The sequence below is a fragment of the Dicentrarchus labrax genome, unplaced genomic scaffold (assembly GCF_905237075.1).
Source record: "Dicentrarchus labrax unplaced genomic scaffold, dlabrax2021, whole genome shotgun sequence".
Lineage (NCBI taxonomy): Eukaryota > Metazoa > Chordata > Actinopteri > Moronidae > Dicentrarchus > Dicentrarchus labrax.
Genome location: NW_026136721.1, coordinates 34,096,646 through 34,118,857, shown reverse-complemented (window position 1 = coordinate 34,118,857; position 22,212 = coordinate 34,096,646). Strand labels below are relative to the sequence as shown.

The following is a 22,212-nucleotide window of genomic DNA, read 5'->3' as shown; positions in this document are numbered from 1 at the left end:
GTGTGATTCACTGGGTTGATGAGTCACCACAGCAGCACGAGCACAACCAGCCTTGTCTTCCAATACACCCCCCTAACACATGCACACACACACACTTACATATTTAGTACTCTGTAGCTATGGCTCCTTGTGTTTGTTTCCAATTGTACATGTATCTGCCGTTTTAGTGTGTTTTTACTCTTGCTTGTGTATATAGGCACTGTACGTGTGCAGGTGTGTGAGTGTGTGCTTGTGAGTGTACTAAATAATGGGATAGTGCTCCGTTCTGCAGATGTGATTTGGTGACTAATGTAGAAGCTGCTGATGTCATGCGTTTGCTTCTCCTCGATGCTGAACTCCTCATTTCCTGGACATTCATCATTTATCAGCCAATCACCTTGCACGCGCACACACAAGCACACACACAGCCACGAGCATGCGTACAGTCATTATCTATATACCAGCTCAAAGATCCAGGCGGTGCATTATACAGGATATAAGCTATTGACACATCAGGACAAGTTGCTTGTATTTAAGGAACTGTGAGGAATGAGTAGGGGCAGAAAGACGTACAGAGGAGAGTAGGCAACTGAAAAAGGAAGGAGAAATCATGGCATGGATGTGTGATTCAACAAAGCAGCGTACAAGAAAGTGACTGAGAATGTGTGAAATCAAACTAGTAACAGCAGTAGTACTAGTAGCATGTATCCATGTTGTGTAACCGCCGTCTGCCTCACACAGCTGAGTGTAACTGGATCATATTGATCGCAGCATCAGACACACATGGACCCTCTGCAGTTTACATGTGTAGTCGGATTGAATTTGGATCAAGTGAAAGTGCTTAAAGGCGGGATTGTTCTGGAGAAATACACTTTATCAGCCAAAGCTGCAGAGCAAAGAGCATCCCATCCCTACACTGAGTGTCTTTACATGGACTCTTATAATCCAACTATTGCTCTGATTCTAAAAAAAAGGCTTGAATGGTTTGTACTGTTCCATTCACGTGCTCCACATACTGTATGCTACAGAGCTCAGCCTGATGAATGTCTGCAGATCACTCTTACAAGTTATGATACAAAATCAGTGTCTCAGTCTTGATTTTGCATGTTTTCAGCCCATTAACTCTAATTGGCTAAAACAGTTAAAACAGAAGTTTTAGTTTGATTTCATACCATTAGACCCTATAAAAACATGGATGTAGTGCCTGCCATATTAAAGGTAGGAGAGACATTTTAACAACCGAATCACCAAGCAGAGCGTTGATATTGCACTGCGAAGATCAGTGACAACCTTTTTTATCTCTCACAGCCAACACTGCTTGATTAATTATTCAAGAATGATGTATGGTTACGTTTAGGCAAGGGAAACTCCTTTGTCAAGGATTAAATTGTTGTCAAGGTTAAAACATGAACATGAACAGCTGGTGAGATAAACCCCAAGCATCAAAGGAAATGTGTTACATGGCCATCCACCACCCCAACTCAATCTTCTTTTTGCACTGAATGTTGGCATTGGATGCAACATGTGGACTGCATTCCCATGTCCAATGGGAGCATTATTCTGAATGAGACCGCTATCGGCCAGAAACATAAAAACATAGATGAATAGTGAGCCTTGGTGGGGCTGAGGTAAACTGGGAAGTGGAAACATGTGAGTCCTGAGAATCAAGTTCAATTTGAAGCTTACCTCATTCAAAAAATGTTTTAATGTCATTAAGACATATACTGTAGTGATTTAAATTATGTAAAGTTAGCTATTGAGAGAATCTGGTAATGTTTAAATGGATATCAATACAACTGATGTTTTTTAGGATCAAGTGGCCAACAGTGGTACTGTGGTCCCATCCATGTTGGCTTCAACTTTTGGTGATGGTAGCCACTTGTTTCCTACAACCAACTGGTTTCAGTTCATTTCATTAAGCTATTAAAACCAACTTACATAGACTTACATGATCTGGGTAATCCATCCCAGTAAATAATTCATCCCTATTTTCTATTATTTTCTTTTCAGTTATTCTTTGTTGGTGCAATGGAGATTTTAGTATTGGCTGCTCAAAAGCAAGCGGATGTTACTCTAATACCGTTTGTTTTCATTGATCTGTCTGCTCTCTGCTTTTGAAAAGGTGTATAATGCTCCCCTGTATTGTTTCTCTTGCTGTAGTATCTTTGGTTGTCATAGTCAGTGACATGGGTGTCATCTTTATGTTTAAAACAATGTCAGTGGTGGCAACCACTCACTAAAATGGTAGAACTGACCAACCTTGACCTGATGTTATTGTTTGTCTTCGGGATTTGATTTCCAACAACAAGAATATTTTTACTGTAAATCAGCAGCTAAAGTACTCCTAATACTTTTGAAACCGAAACTGCTGTTAAAGTGTGTGTGTGTGTGTGTGTGTGTGTGTGTGTGTGTGTGTGTGTGTGTGTGTGTGTGTGTGTCCCTCTGATTGAAGGTTTCTATGCACACAGTTGGATACTTTCTGTGAACACGCACAGAAGCACCTCTGCCATCCCAGTGTGCATCATCTTCTGCAGAGTTAATGCGAGATGTGTGACCAAGTGTAAGTGCATATTTGTGTGTGTACATGAGTGTGGACGTGTGTTCAGCAAGTGACAGGGGAGGAGGGGATGCTCAGAGATTTGTGGCTAAGGTGAACATTATGTGTGTAGGTTTGTGTGTGTGAGAGAGCGAGAGAGAAGACGGAATACTCGGTCATCAGTTCTCTTGACAGTTTTACGGCTGCTGAGCTAGCAGGACGCTGTGGGATGTTAGTTAGCCCACCTCTTCACACATCAGACCTGTGTGTGTGTGTGTGTGTGTGTGTGTGTGTGTGTGCATGTGTGCATGTGCATGTGTGTATTTGTGTACTTGACTGCGTTGGATGCCGATTCCTCCGACTGCATCTCCATTGACATTCCATCGCACCCCATTGACTTTGACTCTGTCTGGTTGACCTGTGTTCCCATGTACTGTATGTGTGTGTGCATCAGTACAGTGTATATGAGGCTGTAATGTGGATGTGGGCAGGAATAATTCATTTAACCTTGTATCATGAAAGGGAGCTTTAGCTGAAGGGAAGAATATGTATCTGTCAATCTCAACCTACTGGTATCCAAATATTAAACAAGCTTTTTTCTTAAACATCATTGGTAAATATTTTTTTTGGTGTAAGTCCCTTTGGAAAAAAAAGAGCAAAAGATTGTTGTTCACATATTAGGAGAAGTTGGTCGTAGACCAGGAACAAAGACCAACTTCTCTACTTGCAGTAGCCTCTGTAGACCAGAATGCAGTAATGCCAGACTGCATCTAAATGCCATACATTGACACTCATACGCTATGTCAGCATCATGTCTTGTTTCACTATTTAGTGGACCGTTTTAGTTCCTCTGAGTTCCTTCCTCTGTGATACTGTGCTCAGCAGCAGCAGTAAAGGAAATCAATTACGTTCAACACCTGATACGCACAACAAAGCTATAATGCACCGCCATGACGAGTGAACATGTTTGCTAACTTAGTGTATGACCAGCAGAAACATTCCTGCTACACTTGTGTCACGGGTTGTAATGACTGGACAGTCATACAATCCAATACATACACTGTTTTCTCCTTACACATTCGCAGGTCCGCTTTCGTAGTCAAAACATCTAGTGTTGTTGATGCCGATCATTCTTCCGTTGGGTTTGACTACGATTTCTAGACTCCACATAGCCAATATTACTGGAAGTAGCATCTTATCTGACAGCACATTTTCAAAGATAGTAAAGGTTTTATTATAAAGATGGAGGACTCCAAGCCAATAAAATAGCTGTCTACCATCAACGGTCTGAACATCAGTCCCGATAGCATCAGTTGCTGTAAACTATAAACATGACATGAGAATTCATGAGAATGTCATACGACTTGTGCTAACTATCTCAAGTACATGAAATCTTTGTTCAAGTGTTCCCATTGTTCCTATCAAGACTAACTGATGTTATTTTGGTTGAAAGGCATTATGAGAAATGTAGACATCCCAGTTTCAAGCAGTGGTACACAAGAAGGTTTGATTGTTGAGGCAAAGTGAATGCACCAGCACACAACACAACTCCTCCTCCAAAAACTCCAATAACCACTAACTAATTCTTTGATCGTATCCAACCGTTCCTTTGTCAGTTGGCCTGTCTGCCAAAATCATGGCACCAATTGTGACCCAAAATGAACCAAACCTGAGCCGAATCCTGTTTATGCATGTATTTGAAAATGAGGAGAAGCACATGGGAATTGCACTGATTCCATTTTTTTTCTCTCCTGATACAGATCTTAATGTCTAAACTTGAAAGCATATTGAGTTAAACTGCTTTAAGAAGGCCATAGTGTGACATTGAGGTGGTATCTTTACCTATATAGAGAAATATAGAGTTTGCAGTTGGAGCATTTAGAACAACGGATTAACGGTGGAGAAGTGGTTTTCGTTGCAGGAGTGATCTGAGAAGTTTTTATGGACCATTTGGCACGTTTGTTTTTCTGTGACCTCAGCTCACTGTAGAAATCCACTGTAACTCTGGTGAATTCAAACTGACTACAGCTGCCATCCTCCATGGAGCCTCCTTTAAAGACTAGAAAGAAAGATGAATATACACCCTTATTTTTCAATAAATGTCAACTGTAAACGTGTGGAGGGCTCTCAGGTTGTGTTGTTAGAGTTTCGTAACACTGAGACAGAACCAGTATTCGTTATGTAGAAGTCATGTCTGGCCTATACCTGACCTGTGTCATAAGTCCAGTGTATTTGATCGGTCCCTTTGAGAGCAGATATGTTCTACTCCTGCTGAAACATCCTCCACTGCCATTTAGACAACCCACTTGATATTTTCATGTTGGAACCAGCAGTTTAACTGGTGGCTCACTGAGCATGCTCGAGGCTCTCTCTCTCTCCATCTCCCTCTCTCTCTCTATCTCACACACACACATATATGCACACACACACTGCAGCTGCTTCAGCAGAACTAAAATGGAGATGGTACATGTAGCTCTGTGTGAGTGTCTGAGCCTCTCCTTGTCTGCTGACAGTAACCTACTTTTATGGAGCCCACTCACTCAGAATGATAAAAATACTGCAATTCTCCCCCCTCTCCCTCCTTCTCTCTGTATATCTTTTCTTCCATCTCCTCTTCCATCCGTCTTTGCCTCTCCTTATCCTCTCCTCTAACCCGTAACTCCCTAGATATCCTCCTCTTTACATCCCCATTTCTTGTTTTTTTCTCTACCTGTATCTCACCTTCACCTTCATCTTACTCTTCCGTCTTCACTTCTCTATTTATTTTCTCCTTATGTTCATTACGCCTAATTTTTCCCTCTTTAATTCCCATTCTCCTTACTATATATCCTTTGTTACCCTCCATCTTTTTATCCATCATTCCTTCTTTCTTTTCTCTTCTTTTTTCCATATTACACCCACTTTTTATATTGCCTTCTCTCCATTTTTCTCTCCAACTCCTCCCTTTCTTCTCTCCCTTTCAGTCTTTCCTCTTTCTTGATCTCTTTTCATCTTTCCTTCACAACTCTCTTCTCCTCCTTTTCTTTTCAATGCCTTTCACCATTGTCCTCCCTCAATCCTTTCTCTCTTCTGTACATTTCGTCTTTTTTCCTGGTTCCTTTTTATTTGTCTTTCAGTCATTCTTTTTTCATTTCTTCACTCCACCTCTCACTTCTTCCCACCCTGGTGAGAAGATGCTGATGCTGCAGCCGTCGGCCCGGCTGAGTTAAGATTGTATAGTGGAGGGAGCGAGAGAGAAAGAAAGAGAACAAAGGACGGAAAGAAAGGAAGTAGCGATGGAAAAGAACAGTAGAAGAGTATCTTGTGACACAAATGGTCCAGATTAAGAGGAAAGAAAATGAGGCCTTCGCTCAGGATAGCAAGAAGAGGGAGGGAGGATTAAGAAAGAAAGATGGTGGAGAGATGTGATGCCTTTAGCTGGATATGAAACGTGGTTAGAAGATGATTTTGGATCTGAGTTTTAAAATGAAAGCTGGATTTTCAAACTGGAGAGATTTTAAATGATGACAACAGTAAAGATTTACTGTTTCTGCACCTCCGCAACCAATGGTAACCTGTGGATTTTTTCTTGTTTTTGGCTTTTTTATTGCCCTTTGTTGGATTGTTAAAGCTGCGTCAAGATGCCTAAAGCCATGTTTGGGTGATAGAACAACAAATTATTTATTATTATTTAAAAAATATTATTCAGGATAGAAAAATAAAGAAGCAGTCTGAAAAAGTCAAAGTAAGAAACTAAACTTTTCGTCCTCTGCAGCCGGTAAATTTACCAGCCACTACATTTAATAATTCAGAAGACGACTAGATTGTTAAAATAGAACAGGACTCCAGATGATGGTTGACCTACAAAAGAAGCTGCTCGAGCAGAGTTACCTGCCAGAGTTAAAATCAGAATATCAGTGGTGGCTGCTGGGAGTTTCACATGTAAATTGAAAAGGGAGATTAGCTTTAAATGTTATCACTAACTGACACTTTTTTGTGTTGATCTCAACCTGCTGTCAACATACTTTTTAACTTTTTGGGCATCCTGTGTGATGTTCTTGTGGCTTTTGTTACACATTATTATATTTTCTTATTTTTCATTCACTTATTTGAATGTCAATTTTTTTTGTCATATATTTTACATTTGTTGTCTTATATTTTTTGCACTACACTTGAACTCTACATTTCTTTGCTGCCCAAATGACCCGATTCCCATGGCGATAATTAAAATCTGATCTGCTCTAATCTAATCTAATGTAATCTAATGCAATTTCTGGCCTTGTCCTTGTAGACAGTGAACAAAACAGAGCAGACAGCTGTTCCAGGAAAACTTCATTGTTTTCTCTACTGGATTAAGATGAGATTTTAATAAACGCTGTTGTGGCATTTTGTCATTTTGAAGTGGGCGGTTTTAACCAGAAGCCCAGCTGAAGCCATGATCTTAGCTGGTTCAGCAGTAATACAGTATTACTATAACACACGTGTGTGTGCGTGTGTGTGTGCGTGTGCGTGTGCGTGTGCGCGTGTGCGTGTGCGTGTGCGTGTGTGTGTGCGTAAAGCTGTCATACACTAGAGATGAGACTCTTTCCTTGTGTTGCGTCATGGAAGATGCTGCATGTGTTAGTGTGTGTGTTCTTTGTGAATAATTTGTTTGTGTACTTATGCATGCATGTGTGTATGACTTATTATTTGTGTGTCAGTAGGCATGTGTTTGTGTGTGGTTTCCATTCAATTTGAAAATGGTGGATACAATGGCACAGCTCAGCCCAGAAAGCACGGAGAGAGTGATGGACGATTGTGTGTGTGTGTGTGTGTGTGTGTGTGTGTGTGTGTGTGTGTGTGTGTGTGTGTGTGTGTGTGTGTGTGTGTGTGTGTGTGTGAGAGAGAATCTATGCAGTTCTCATTACCAGCCTGCGAAGTGGCACAGCAGATATTCGGCAAAAAAACAAGCTTCTTCCACAAATCAAAAAGAGCTGGGGTCAGGAGAGAGAGAGAGAGAGAGAGAGAGAGAGAGAGAGAGAGAGAGAGAGAGAGATGCACCCTTTTATCTTTCACATGTCTATATATAGTTCATGGAGGAGAAGAGTGGAGCAGGATGGGAGGGAGGAGGAGAAGTGGAGGTAGAGGAGGAGAGGATGGAGAGAAGGCAAGATGGCTGAATAAGAACGGAGAAGAAATAAAGATGTAGACTGATTTCAGGTCCTGGAAGACGAAAGAGGAGTGTTCAACCTGCTGAGACCAGAGAGAAGGAGTAGGCAGATGGGGGGACAAACTGTAGATGGAGATAGAAGGATGTTGAGAGAGGAAGGAGAGGAGAAGACTTTAAGCATGTGGGGGAAATAGGCTTTTGACCTAGCTGCCTATATTGGCTGATCATTGTGTTGTTGATTTAACAAAGATTTATATTCATGTATGTAAGGGGGATTTACTTTCTGCAGTATTGTCGCCGCTGCTTGGATTCTTTGACTTCAAGACATTCATGGTTTTACTTGAGCCATCGTCTAATAGTAGAAGTCGTCACAGGTTCAAACTGTCTGGCCCAATTTAAAACAGACCCACGAATCCTAAACCTGAAAAAGAGACATGATCTAAAAGGGACCACACTGAGATCCTATTAGACTGTAATTAGACTATAATTAGACTATATACTATAATTTGGAGTGACTCAGTACCAGTGTTGGGTTCCGGATAGGAACTGAGTAAACCCGTGAAGACCTCTTTTTAGTAGCTATTGTCTTCTGCATTCGGCTGTGGTGTTCTCTATGGCAGTGTCACATTGGTTAGCTTCAGGCACCAAAAACTACTTGGTTAAAAGCTCGTATGTTACGTTACATACCTGACAAGTCTGTGTTGACTTTTGGTTCGACATGGGACTAGAAACTAGAAGAGCAGTTTCCAAGGTGAAAGTCATGTGTGAGTTTGACCAGACAGACAGCTGTGATTTACCGCTGCACTAAAACACACAAGGTGAAGTGCTGAAGCACACATGGTGTTGGTCATTCAGCTACATGTAGATGGCAGTCCAAGCAGACTGGGTGTAGGTGCTTAACTCTCAGGGCTGCATCTTTTGCCTTATCTTGCACTGAATCTGCAGCTGTTTATGTCTGTTTGCCTTTTTACATTGACCTTTTATGCATTCGTGTCAGCTCTAATTTTCACTTTGCATTCAGTCTCAACACACTTTAAAAACATTAGTGAAGAAAATGCGAGTGAGAGAATCTACAGAATGCATTTAGACTCTTTTAAACCCTAATTGTAATAAGAATTTGGAGGATATTTGACTGCGTATGTACCTATTTCTCAGCTCTGCGTGTTTGTGAAGGAGGATGGAGAGAGAGAGATAGAGAGAGAGAGCGAGTGCTTGCGTCACTCCCATAAAGGAACCGACTCTTGCTGAGTCGAGTGCTACACAGTTTCATTTATTTGATAAAGCTTCATTTGGTGTGATTTAAAATCTCCCCCTCATCAGGCTCGCCTCCCCTAAAGCACAGCCTCAGCGCCACGCCAAAATGCCTCATCAGCTGAAAACACACACACACAAACACACTTCGGTGAACACACACACACACACACACACACACACACACATACACAGCCTGCGTTTGCACACACACACACACACACACACACACAGACAAGCAAACTGGTACACAACAACATTTTTCACAGGATGACTTAGACGGAGGCATATTTAAATAGGTGTGGGTAGTTTTGTAGACATTTGGGCTTGTAGTGTGAAGACAGAGGAGAACTTTTTAACAGGTATATAGTTTATTGTCTTCATGGAGGAAGTTTTTCCCAACAGTGGGTATACACATGCAACATAAACTGGGAATACTGGGACAGGTAGTTTTATAAGCATGTAGGAGCACCTTTGTGTAGGTGTGGAGGTAGTTGTGTATAGCAGGTACAATATGTGTTGTTTTACCTTTACTGAGTGGCTGAATGAACCTTCTGTGTTAGGGTAGAACTACAATACAGGCAAGAAAATGAATACATACATGAAATTAGAATAAAAATAGTCAAATTCATGTACTGGACTAGTTTGAGGTCTCTGGACATTAAAATGTAGCCAGAAATTGGGTTTTCTTGCAAGTACTGTAACTTATTTACAGAATGGGTAAGTACATTAAACAAAGCATGAAAGCTTACTTATGTTTGGTCCGGTTTAAAGCAGAATTTGTGAGTGAAATCGTTTTATTCTGATTCCAATGGCTGTACCATACCACACACACACACAACAAGTGTTTTTTAGCACATCATGCACATCTCATATGGCTAAAAATAGGCTAGCTAAATAAGCTAGTGTATTCAGCTTTTTTGTCCCAGCCTATTTTAGTAAAAGTACCATAATATACTTGTAGCTCACAAGCCATGTGCCGTATATCTGCATATATTCACAGGCAAAGAAAACCCCAAAACACTCAGATTTCACCCTGTCAGGCATCCCAAGGCATGAATAGAAATTAAAGTAGTCCAATTTTCAAATTGGATCGATAGAAATTTAAAAACAATTCCAAATTTTCAATTACACTTTGATCTATTACATACAGTACATACATAAGCCTACATGATCCTCTCTAGGTGTAGGGGTAGTTTTATTTTTACTGTATTTACAGATAAGAGAATGGGTGAATGGGTGTAATATTAGGTGTAATTGCATTGCTTATAATACATAACATACAGGCATGGGATGCAGGAATATAGGCAGGCACAGGTGTAAGGTGTACTGTGAAGGGATTAAAGTGTGTGCGGGATGATAGCATTAAGTCTGTTGTACTAAGATAGAAGCAGTCATAAGGCACAGATGGGCGGGTAATACTGTATTAAAGGGTATTAAAGTACAAGTGTGTATGAAAAAATACGACATCCATAATACAACAGTATATTGGTTTGGAAGTGTTAAGGACAGGCGCTCAGGCATAAAGGAAAGGTCCAAACGAAGCGGAAACAATCCTGCAACTCTGTCAGGACATGTTAATAGGACCCCTCTCCCGGGTCCAAACTGGACTCTAAGGGACTGAGGCAAAGACGTTTCACCTCGGACCTCGCTAATCCCAAATCCCCAGGAACACTGATTGTCTGAGTCTGTGTAACTGCGGTTTTACTTTTACAAGGACAGAGCGTTAATGCTTAAAGGGTCACTTCACCATTATCCCAAAATGATGCTCACTTACTTCATCGCGGTATGCGGCCATTTTGAAATGTTGGCTGAAAAATGGAGCATGTACATAAATACCAATCATCTCTCTCTCTCTGTAATAAGTTAATACACTTGCTGGCAGAATCATAGTGTGTGTGTGTGTGTGTGTGTGTGTGTGTGTGTGTGTGTGTGTGTATACACAACAATAGGCAATGGAGCAACAAAATATTGCTGATGTGGGTATTTCCTTTCTCCCTGTGTGTGTGTATGTGTGTAATAGAGCATTACCTGCGCATATCAATGTGTCAGTGTCATAATGTCTGCTTGTGTGTGTGTGTGCGTGTGTGTGTGTGTGTGTGTGTGTGTGTGTGTGTGTGTGTGTGTGTGTGTGTGTGTGTGTGTGTGTGCATTTGCATGTGTTCATTCTGTTTGCATACATGCATTCGTTTTTGCGTGTGTGTGTGTGTGTGTGTTTAATTGTTTGCTTTGAGTAGCCGCCTGCAGTGGAAAGAAGAGATAAAGACTGAAAGGAGGAGGAGAGACAGTTTGTGTGTGTGTGTGTGTGTGTGTGTGTGAGAGAGAGAGAGAGAGAGAGAGAGAGAGAGAGAGAGAGAGAGAGAGAGGAGATGTGAGGTCAGTGGTATTTGGCAGGGCTGGGCTTGTTTGTGGCCATCAGAAAGCCATTTTAATTAACGAGAGAGGAACACACACACGTTTTTGCAGCGCTCACCAATAATACTGTTGCCAAATATTTCTGCTCTCTAATTGCTTCCGATTCACATAATCTTTCTCTCCCCCTTCAAAAAGAAGGAATAGGGTGAAGAGAAGTGAAGAGAGGAAGATAGAATTTGGAGGAGGCCAATGAGGGATGGAAGGAAGAAAAGAAGTACAGGAAGAAGGGAGGGGTGACTTACAGTTTGCAGTCAGCTGGAGGAAGAAAGTGATAAGGCAAGGAGTAAGAGAAAGAGGGAGTAAGAAAGCGTGAGAGGAAGAAAGGAAAACCAATAGGATGGAGGAGAAGACAAAACAAACTGAGAAAGAAAAAAATAGAAAGAGGACAAAACAGGAAGAAAGAGCGAAAGATCTCGATAGCTATAGGGACTGCAGGGAAGTGAAGAGATAGGAGCACACACACACAAACACACACACACACACACACACACACACACACACACACACACACACATAGCGGGAGTGCTGCCTCCTGCTTTCAGCAGGTTGTTACGCCAGCAGAGTGTGTGTCTGCTGAATAATAGATGGTGTAGCAGGCTAGCATGTAGTCTGAAGCACACACACACACACACACACACACACACACACACACACACACAATCTGTGGGTTGCATAAGGTTACTGTAAATTGATTTGCAACAAAATCCAGCAAGTTACTCATACCATGGTTACTTACAGTGATTTGAAAAAAAAACCCAAACATGGGTAGAAGGTATTAACAACATCTCCACTCTGGCATATAGTTGTAACATATATCCTGCAGTAAGAACCACAAATAAGAGTAAAAGTTGAGTTTTAAGTCCTTTAGCACAAGGGATTCATATCAAAACCAGCCCTTTGTCAAAACAGTGCAGGGGCCACATCGGAGTGGACCTATTGTTTAAGGTACAAATGAGACATGACATACCATCCAGGAAGTCCAGTTGGAGTACAGATTAATGAATTTAAGGGTTTATCAGATGCCAAAACACTGCTTATACTCAGACAGGGTTTTACAACTCTGTTATCACCGTAGCAAATGTTCTCTTTTGTCACAATAAATGGGAGGTAATCTGTAGAAATGCGCTTCTCCTGTCATTTTAAGAAATGACATAACAATTTTTCTTTCAAAATTGTATTATTAGTGGGTTTTTTTGTTAAAGCTGAAATCCCCCAAAAATAAAGTTTTAACAATAGCTTATTCTACGATTTTGAAACGTGAGAGCTGAATGTCTTTGCTTTCAAATCTCAACTCAGCTGAAGTATTTAGAAAGTCAAGTCTCACAGCAGTCATCTGAGAATGAGTGTGAATGTTCGACTGTATGTATTTAACAGCACAAACAGTACAGACACACTGACAGTTCTGTGAACTGAATAGCAGAAGACTTTGCATTACCAGGCCTTTTAATTGGCTTTATGGGCTGTATAGGCAAGACTTCATAATATTAGGAAACTAGACTTTTAGAATCTAAGCCAGAATGCCTTTTTGTCCCAAGTTTTCCTCCCAAACAGCATTCAGGTACGTTCAAAGTGCTGTTTCCACGGCTGCATCTTCACAAGTAGGTGTGTGCGTTGTGTCCGCCAGCCAGCATGTGCAGTGTAGTTCAGCATCGTCTTGGTAGTGTGTACCCCTTAGACCGACCTGTCTGATCCTCTCACATCAACCAGCAGCCTCTTATCCCTCACACACACACACACACACACACACACACACACACACACACACACACACACACACACACACACCACACAGAGGCCGTCCTCCGGCCATAGTGTCAATGTCAACGTTGCATCTGGTAAACACGACAATAGACATGCACTCCCGGCACACACACACGCGGAGACAGACACACACATACGAGCTAACAGGATAATGACTGGCCAATTAGGCACAGGCTTGATCTGTCTGGATGTATCCAGTCATCTCAGCCCCTCCAGCGGCCATTACTTAGGCATGGACACACACACCACAACACAACACATACAAACGCACTTGACTGGATGGAGCGCTGTGAAAAGCTGGCTGCTCCACCAGGCGACCTCTGTGAGTCAGCCTGTGTGTGTGTGTGTGTGTGTGTGTGTGTGTGTGTGTGTGTGTGTGTGTGTGTGTGTGTGTGTAGAGGGATTTTTTCCCCCCACATACAGCTTTGATAAACTGACCGTTTTCAGTTTAAATTTAACGATGTCAGTCATTGCTGCACTTCTGATTTTCCGGCTGCAGGACTGCAGAAGCAGAAATGTGTAATGTGGTGTGCTCACATCGACACATAAAGGGTTTCCATGAAAGTCAACTTCTGTAAAGTTCAAGCAGAGTTAAGTGTATTTACAAAGACATTAAAACATACAGATGAGTCACTGTGTGCGTTGCAGGAAAACCAGAGATACAAAAGCAAATAAAACAAAAGGAATAAGACTTTTTTTTTACTTTAACATAAGAGAATCAAATGGACTTTTGGGGAAAACGCCAGACAAATTATTTAATGCAGTTTTGAAAATGTCATAACTTATGGATCAAGAGTCATTTTTTAATGCAATTTCACCTTTATTGGACAGTTTGGCATTAGAGAGCATAAGAAAAATATGCAGAGAGCGAGAAAGAGAGAGAGGAAAATGTCACAGAGGTCCCTGGCCAGACTGGTTGTTTGATCTCTCCAGTGTGATTGATCACAATGTACATGTATATGAGGTGTGTGTGCTACTTGTTGGTGATGTTGGCCTTAACTCCAGCTCCACTCCGTTTGAATGGATGATCCTCACCACCATCATTGCAAACTGCATCGTCCTGGCCCTGGAACAGCATCTTCCCGATGGAGACAAGACGCCTCTGTCTGAGCGACTGGTAACAATAACACACACACACACACACACACACACACACACACACACACACACACACGCACACTCACACACATAAATTACTGTATACAAACACGTACTGTAGGCAGTGTGTGTACAGATAGAAATATCCACAAAGGCTTGCAAATACACAGAGACCAAAGACTTACACTCACAAAGCACACACAGGCACAAATATACACACAGAAAACAATCACACGGGCCTTTTTCACAGCGGCCATTTTGACATGAAATAGTAAACACAGGTGTTTACAATGGTACTAATTAGGGTTCGGTTCCATTTAGTGTTGCAGAGCCTTTCCAGTGAGCCACCATGCACACCAGCAGCACCCTGACTCTGTTCTACCTCAATGGAATAGAACCTTAATTAGTATCATATGGTAAAACCTATGTTTACCTGACTATTTCATGTTAAAATGGCTGCTGTGAAAAAGATCTGTCCATTCTGATGCTGAGTTGTTCATATCCTATAAAAAATAAAAGAATGTTCCTTTAGGTACAAATTAACTCCATGTGAACAGAAAATGACCCACAATCTGCCTTCTCTCACCACCCTTCCTCTCAACACATCTCCTGTCTTTCTTACTCCTTTTTTCATCCCTTCTCCTGTTTCCTCTCTTTCCATCCTTCTTCCAACCCCCTCCTCTCCCCTCCTGCCTTGCCTCCCCTGCAGGAGGAAACGGAGCCCTACTTCATAGCCATCTTCTGTTTTGAGTCAGGGATCAAGATCCTGGCTCTAGGTTTTGCGTTACATAAGGGCTCCTACCTGAGGAACGGGTGGAACGTCATGGACTTCGTGGTCGTGCTCACTGGGTGAGTCCACAGGAATATCTCTTACAACTCATTTCAGCTTTAGTTTTTGTATATCTTACTCGTGTTGTAGTCATTTTACTTTTTAGTTTCATTTCTATGTCTCCTCTTGTTGTTGTGCACATGGTGCCTAACGTGTACCTCCCTCTGGATACTGAAATGTGTAGGATGGGTTTCCATGGCTACCTGCTCCACTCTAGCGCTGGGTTAGTTGGGGCAATCAGGTTGAGGCTTTTTTAAAATTTTCAGATGAATAAATTTGGAAACCAGAAGTGAACTGTTCTGCTACAGTTCTAGCACTTTCCATGACACAGCAAAGGGTTCAAACATGTTTCTATTCACCCTCTGATGAAGGCACGTATCCAGTTTGTACAGACATTACTGAACTCAGGTTTGTGCCAAAAGCTGGGATCAGATGGTTAAAATGCATTTAAGCCCACTGAGTAAAAGGACCATTGTTAATACGGGGAAACAAACACTTCTGCCTCAAAACTGAACAAACCTCCAAGACCAATGGCCTACTGGTCACTCTGCTTATAGTAAATACAGTAGCAATATAGTACACGTGTGCAATATAGTACATGTGTGTAAGTGTGTGTGCATTTGTATGCGCTTTGTGTATTGTGGACTGATATATTCCCCTTTTTTTTCTGTCATGGTTTTTACTCACATTCTCACATTGGCCTGTTGTTCGAGCATGTCATCTGTCAATGGAAAGATGGAAAAAAGAAGACAATAATGCAAAAAATAATTCAATTAGTGTCTCCTAGAAGGATTCTGCTTGATCTTTTGGCTCTTATTTTGCCTTTGCTCCCTATTTTTTTCTTTAGTTGCTTTTACCAAAAGTGTAATATGAATTGTCCTCAACAGAGGACAGAGACCCACCACACACACACACACACACACACACACACACACACACACACACACACACACACATTTCAAGTTCAATTAAGAAAGTGTGTTTTATTAGCGTTGATGCTGATAACAATATTACAAAAGCGTAAAGATAACGGGTAGCATCAAGATAACAGATCTTTGTTTTTACATTGAATCCTTACTCTGAATCTGTGAGTGTGTGTGTGTGTGTGTTTGTGTGTGTCTTATAGTAGCATGACTTCCTCTCTCTTCTGGACTCAAACACATAGACACAGCTGAGGTCTGGTTTGACAAGGTGTGCGTGTGTGATCAGGGCCACTCCCCGTCAGTCGCTATCCTCCTTTAATGAGGACAAAAACACACACACACACACACACACACACACACACACACGCACGCACACTCACAGGCTGGATCAGAGCAGCACTGCAGGGAGCAGCAACCAGGGCAAAGTGAAATGTCACTTCTCCGAGAGATGGGGGAGCAGGTTTGTTGTTATGGCAATATCTGAGAGAGTGGTAGCAGAGTTATCTCCATCGCTCTCTCTCTCTCTCTCTCTCTCTCTCTCTCTCTCTCTCTCTCTCTCTCTCTCGCTTTCTCTTTCTGGTCAATTTAAATGTACATTATTAGAATAATATGAACAAATGCTACACAACATTTCAGTACCGTTAAGAAATACACTGATCTTTCTACTAAAGCTTCAAATCTGTGACTATTAAATTCCTGAGGCAAGGAATGTGTTATTAGCCCCATCTCAGTACCACTTCTGTCCCTTTGTCTTGTCACTCATCTTCCCAAGATATTAACTGCTACCACGGTGTTGTAGAAGCGTGCAGAGTGTAGTTGGCCCTCACTAAAGGTGTTCTAACTTGTACTAGTGTTTCCACCACCTTTGTTTTTCTATTAGTTTCTCACAGGAGGTGCACATGTGGTGGTCAGAAAAGGACAGAACTAACAAAATTAGAGATGCCTGGGAGGGAGGTGGGTCTCTTATGTTTCTTCCACTAAAGTACAATATTATGAATGTAAAAGCTATCTGAATGTGAGGGTCATATATGACTAAATAATCTTAAATGACCAGTGTCTAGGATTCATTGACATCTAGCAGGGAAGTTGCAGATTGCAACCATTTGAATACAGCTCAGCCTTCCATGCATGTAGGAGAAACTCCAGTAGCTGTGAAACTTGCAATATCAATTAATAAAAGTTATTATACACTATAAAGAAAATGACGCTCCACTCTTTGGATCCCTACACTCTTCCCATTGGCTCATACTCCACTGGGCCCCAGAAGTGAGGTCTGCTGTTGAACCCTCTTGCACAAAAAGTAGTGAATACAAGGAGCTTTATGTCACGTCCAGTCAAATAAAGTACCTGTAAAGGTCCTGTGTGTAACATTTAGAAGGCTCTATTGGTTAGAAATAGAATATAATATCCATAGGTATGTTCATGTTATTATATGTATTTGTTACCTTGGAATGAGCCGTTTACCTCTCAAGGCACCATTAGTCATCTTTTATGGAGTCCACCATGTCTTTACAGTAGCCCAGAAGGGCCAAACCAAACACTGGCTCTAGATAGGGGCATTCGCTTTTTTACGCGATAGCTTTCCACTGTAGTTTCTCCTACAGGCTTGGAAGGGGAGGGTGAAGCGAGGGAGTTGCGATCTGCAACTACAATGCTCGATGCTAGTAAATACTATACACATAGAGAGTTTTTATAGAAAAATGCCACAGTGGGTAGATAGATAGATAGATAGATAGATAGATAGATAGATAGATAGATAGATAGATAGATAGATAGATAGATAGATAGATAGATAGATAGATAGATAGATAGATAGATAGATAGATAGATAGATAGATAGATAGGCAGAGGGATAGAGGGAGCCCTGTGAGAAATGAAACCTCCTCTTGCCAGAGCAGCAGTAGAGTGGAGCGGTACTACTGCAGCTAGATAACAGAGGGAGGAAAAAGGAGGAGGAGGTGGAAGAAGAAGAGGACACGTGACGATGTGTCTCCGTTCCCCTGGGCTCTGGATAACAGGACAGAGAGAGAGAGGGAATACAAGATGGGTTTGGCTGTTAAAGAAGGCGTGAGAGGGATGGAGAGCAGAGAGGAGGTAGAGCTGGAGGAGGAAGACCACAGGAAGGAGGGAAGAGTGATGGGTGGGGAGACGGGGGAAGTGAAAGTGATGTATGGAGAGAGAGCGAAAGAGCTTGGGAGGAAGGATGGGAGGAGGAGGGAAGGCAAAGATGGAGATGGAAGAAGGGGGGAAGGGAGAGGGAGGGAAATGAGAAAGAGCAAACACCGAAAGGAGCACGCTCAGTGAGGGAAGGCGTATGTGTGTGCGTGTGTGTGTGTGTGTGTGTGTGTGTGTGTGTGTGTGTGCGTGTGTGAGCGTGTGTGAGCGCTGCAGTAACCTGCTTTTCCCTGCTCCCTATGATCAATCACTCAGCACAGCCTATATAACACACACTGCTGTTACCTTATGGTGCATACACACTCACACACATATACACACACATAATGTATTTCTGTATTGAGATACTGTATGTGTATACACACCATTACTATGCATGGCTTCTATCGCCAATTATAGTCATATTTCAAGTGTTCATGTATATTCATATAGATCATATTAAATCGAATGCAAGGTCTTGGTATAAACACATGCTGTAAGGAGCTAGCATATGTTTACCATGTTTCCTTGCTGTGTGTGTGACAGTGTGTTCGATGCAAGGTTTAAGACCTTGAGAGGGAAGACATATTTGAAAACTTCTCCGAAGGGTTATTTGAGGGTTCAGACCTGTTTTAAGGAAATGTAATACAGGAAAACTGCTTTATCAGATTTCCAGATCTTCCTAAATTTAAAATGTCCAAGGTTTAATGAATGTATTATTTTAGTGTGGGTCCAAGTATGGTTGTACAAATGTGTGTGGTGTAACATTGAAGATAATGTGCTGCCTCCTACACAAATTCATCTGTTGCTTCCATTTGCAGTCACATAAACACACATTGTCTCCTTTTTGATGGCAGTCAGTGGCAAAAATGTATTTTCTTGTATTTCTTGCAATACTGTGGTCGGCCACTGGGATAAATCTGCAGCAAGACTGACTCAGCTACGTCATAACCAAATCTATGAGTGTGTCTGCAGGTCAACAACAAAAATTGCTTTATTTCCAAGATAATTATGGTCCCTAGAGAATAAACCTTCTTGTCTTTGGAGTTTTGGTGACCTGTTGCCGACATTTAAGTTTTGCACAGAAGATGCCAAATGGAAGCACATTCCTATAAAATTTCTTAACCCAATCATGAGCCCAATGTGATAAGTCCTTATGATTTTAATGACCACGTGACCTTTCCCCGTAGTATCGCCTTCAGGACAAACTATATTTGTAGCCCAACCTCCAAAAATAGCTAAACTGTCCTTGTTTGATCCAACACTTAATATAATGTGGTATGAAACAAACATTGCAGCATCTAGAACCTGCTACAAATGCTTCAGACTTTTAGTTTAGTTTAAATTTTACGTGTTAATAGTGTCAGTCTCTCTCTTTCTCGCTTCTTCTCTCTTGGTTCCTGGGAGAGTGTGCGCTTGTGCTGTGCGAGTCGTGACTGAGAAGGCTTCTGCCACTGGGTTGTGAAGTGTGCATGTATGTGTGCATGCAAGTGTACTGACTTCATTCTTGGCAAACACGCTGGAGAGAGAGAGATACTTGATGAGGACAATAATTAATGACAGAGGGAAAATAAGGAGAGGGGACACACATACGCACACACACAGTGACTAGTGTATTTAGTATTCAGGGATGACAGTCCATTGATTTTCAGGGCCTTGCTGTGACGTCACACAGTAATGTAATCATTTACGGTAGACTCCGGGCCAGTCAGTCAATGAGGGGACACCATAGACCCTACGACTCTACTAACGGATGTTTACAGACACAGTGTTCAAAAATAGACCTCTCTCATTTTACACATACTAAGAATATAATTATGATGGTTGGCTCCATCTTACTCTCTGAGATTATTTGAATGAAAAGTTCAAGCAATAGTTGAATAGTTGAAAGTGACATCCATGTAGCAAAGATGCATATAGGTGCTGATAAAGGGACATTTCACTAAAAGTATATATTTTGGGTATCAAACACTCACTTCTTATAGACCTAAAAGTTTGTAGTTTGCTCTTTCTTATAAGGGAGTGGTTGTAGTTGGCAGATGTGCAAACATAGTTCATCTAAACTGCTTGACCAATTTTAATGTAGCCTTGCTATAGGCTTTCAGCTGTATTATGTGGAACAAAATGAAAATAGAATATTGGAGCAGATAATATGGTGAGACTGTCTGGGCCCTTATACAGTCTTACGTCTCTCTCCCTGTGGTTTTGAAGGTATTTCCATAATTCTCTAAGACTTTTCCAACCAGCATCAGTTCATCAGGTTGGCTTGTGCTCCACTTAAATGACCAAAATTATACTTCAGTTATTTTTGTCTATTATGTTACTTTCCACTATTGGAAAGTGAAATGTTATTTCCTGCTACCTTGATTGGGAAACATCTGTGCAACTTAAGAAAATAAAAGATGGTAAGAAGAGTTTTTTGATTCTAGATATACCTCAAAACAGCAGTAACTGTTGCTAAAGAACTTTGCAAGGTTGTCAGGGATTCATTTTTTTAAGCGATGCTTAGCTTAGTGACTATAATGTTATAATAATGCTAGAATACCTTTATCACTGAATGAACAGGTTTCCTGGCATTGTAAATGTCATGTCCCGAATATGATTAAATATATTGACAGGCTACATGTTGATGAAGACACAGAGCTGAATTAATTGTAATTAAACTAAAACCTCACTGAGTTGAAACTATATAGGCTAAACTTAGGGTTAACAATGGATGGATGGACGGATCAAAGTGGTCGATGCCTGTTTAAACTTGATTGAGTTTATGTACATGCACAAATACACACATAGTCCTTTTTTGTCTCCTACAGGAGAGAAGGAACAAACTGTGCAGGTGAGACAGAGAAACCCCTAGGGGCTTAGAAAAACATTTTGCCTCATCTCAGGGGGAAAAATGGCACACTGAGTCATAAGTGTATCTGGCAAAGATACCAAATGACATCAGACATCAGAACACGCCAGCAGAGAGAGAGAAACAGGGACCTCACAGCTGAGTTTTGCGTCAGAAACAGGACAGATCAGAAACAGGTCTTCATAAGGATATCTATCCAGCTGTGTCAACTCAGGCAAGACAAATCACATTAATCCTGGAAAGCTCCTGACTGTGAATGAAACATCAGTTAACTTGAATCAGGTCACTCTCCAACAGCAAATCAAAATTCAATTTAACATTGAGAATTGGTACACACCGGTGTTACAGTAAGTACAGCACCTCCTCTGACAAAACATTGTACATCGAGTGAGGAAATGAAGTCCAGAAGGGAGGGGAAAACGAGGTCACAGAGGGAGAGTACCTGGCTGAAAATTGTCCCTTTGCCATCACTTCCATTATCATTATTGCTCTGCAGTCATTTACAGGCTCATCACTCCCCTATACGTTCTCCTATACCCTCCAACTCTGGGCTGCAGATGAACACACACACTTACATAGGGGGTGTTAGGTTGCGCAAGCATTGTAATGGCCGTATGTTTGATAATAGTCAAAGAGCTAAGAGGTGTTCTGTTATGTCAGAATAGCTGTTTGATAATAGTCAATGAGCTGTTCTGAGATACAAAATTAACAGACACGTCGGAGGTGAAAATCACAAGAATGTGTCAAGTGCATTCATTTCTGTATCAGGACACCTCAAAGTGTAATATCAGAGATAGACAGTTTTAAGAGCCATTGTCTGGTTTGCTCGTACTGTAGAAACATGGAGGTTCAACATGGCAGACTCTATAAAAGAGGACCGTTCCCCCTGTAGATAAAAACAGCTCATAACTTAAATACCTATGACTATTATAGTCCACTTCTAGATCCCCCAAAATGTTACACACAGGACCTTTAAGTGGTGGCAGTTCAGAAATTGGTCAAAAGTTTTAGAAGTGTCATGAAAACTGAAAATGAACTTGAACACTCTTTTGTTGATTTTTTGGTATATATGAGGAAGGGGATTATTGATACACTGGCTGTATTAAAACTGTTTCTGTGGTTGGAGGAAAACCTGTCTTTTACCTCTCACTGATCACCCGGCTGACATGTTAAACCAAAAATGCAATGAAGTCAGTGACATATCCCTTTAAACTAAATCATTTTTTGCTAAAAGCCTGCTTCAGTGTGTGGTGCTTTGTGCACACCTACACACCCTTGTGAACA

General features: G+C 41.3%; 1 protein-coding gene across 1 annotated transcript in view; it reads left to right on the top strand.

Annotated features, from left to right (window-relative positions):
- cacna1ab (calcium channel, voltage-dependent, P/Q type, alpha 1A subunit, b) overlaps positions 1 to 22,212 on the top strand; it is a 179,836-nt gene that overhangs the window by 67,762 nt on the left and 89,862 nt on the right. The window contains exons 4-5 of the mRNA XM_051383747.1: positions 14,082 to 14,187; positions 14,878 to 15,017. Coding sequence (XP_051239707.1) covers positions 14,082 to 14,187; positions 14,878 to 15,017 — 246 coding nt within the window. The remainder of the gene's footprint in view (positions 1 to 14,081; positions 14,188 to 14,877; positions 15,018 to 22,212) is intronic.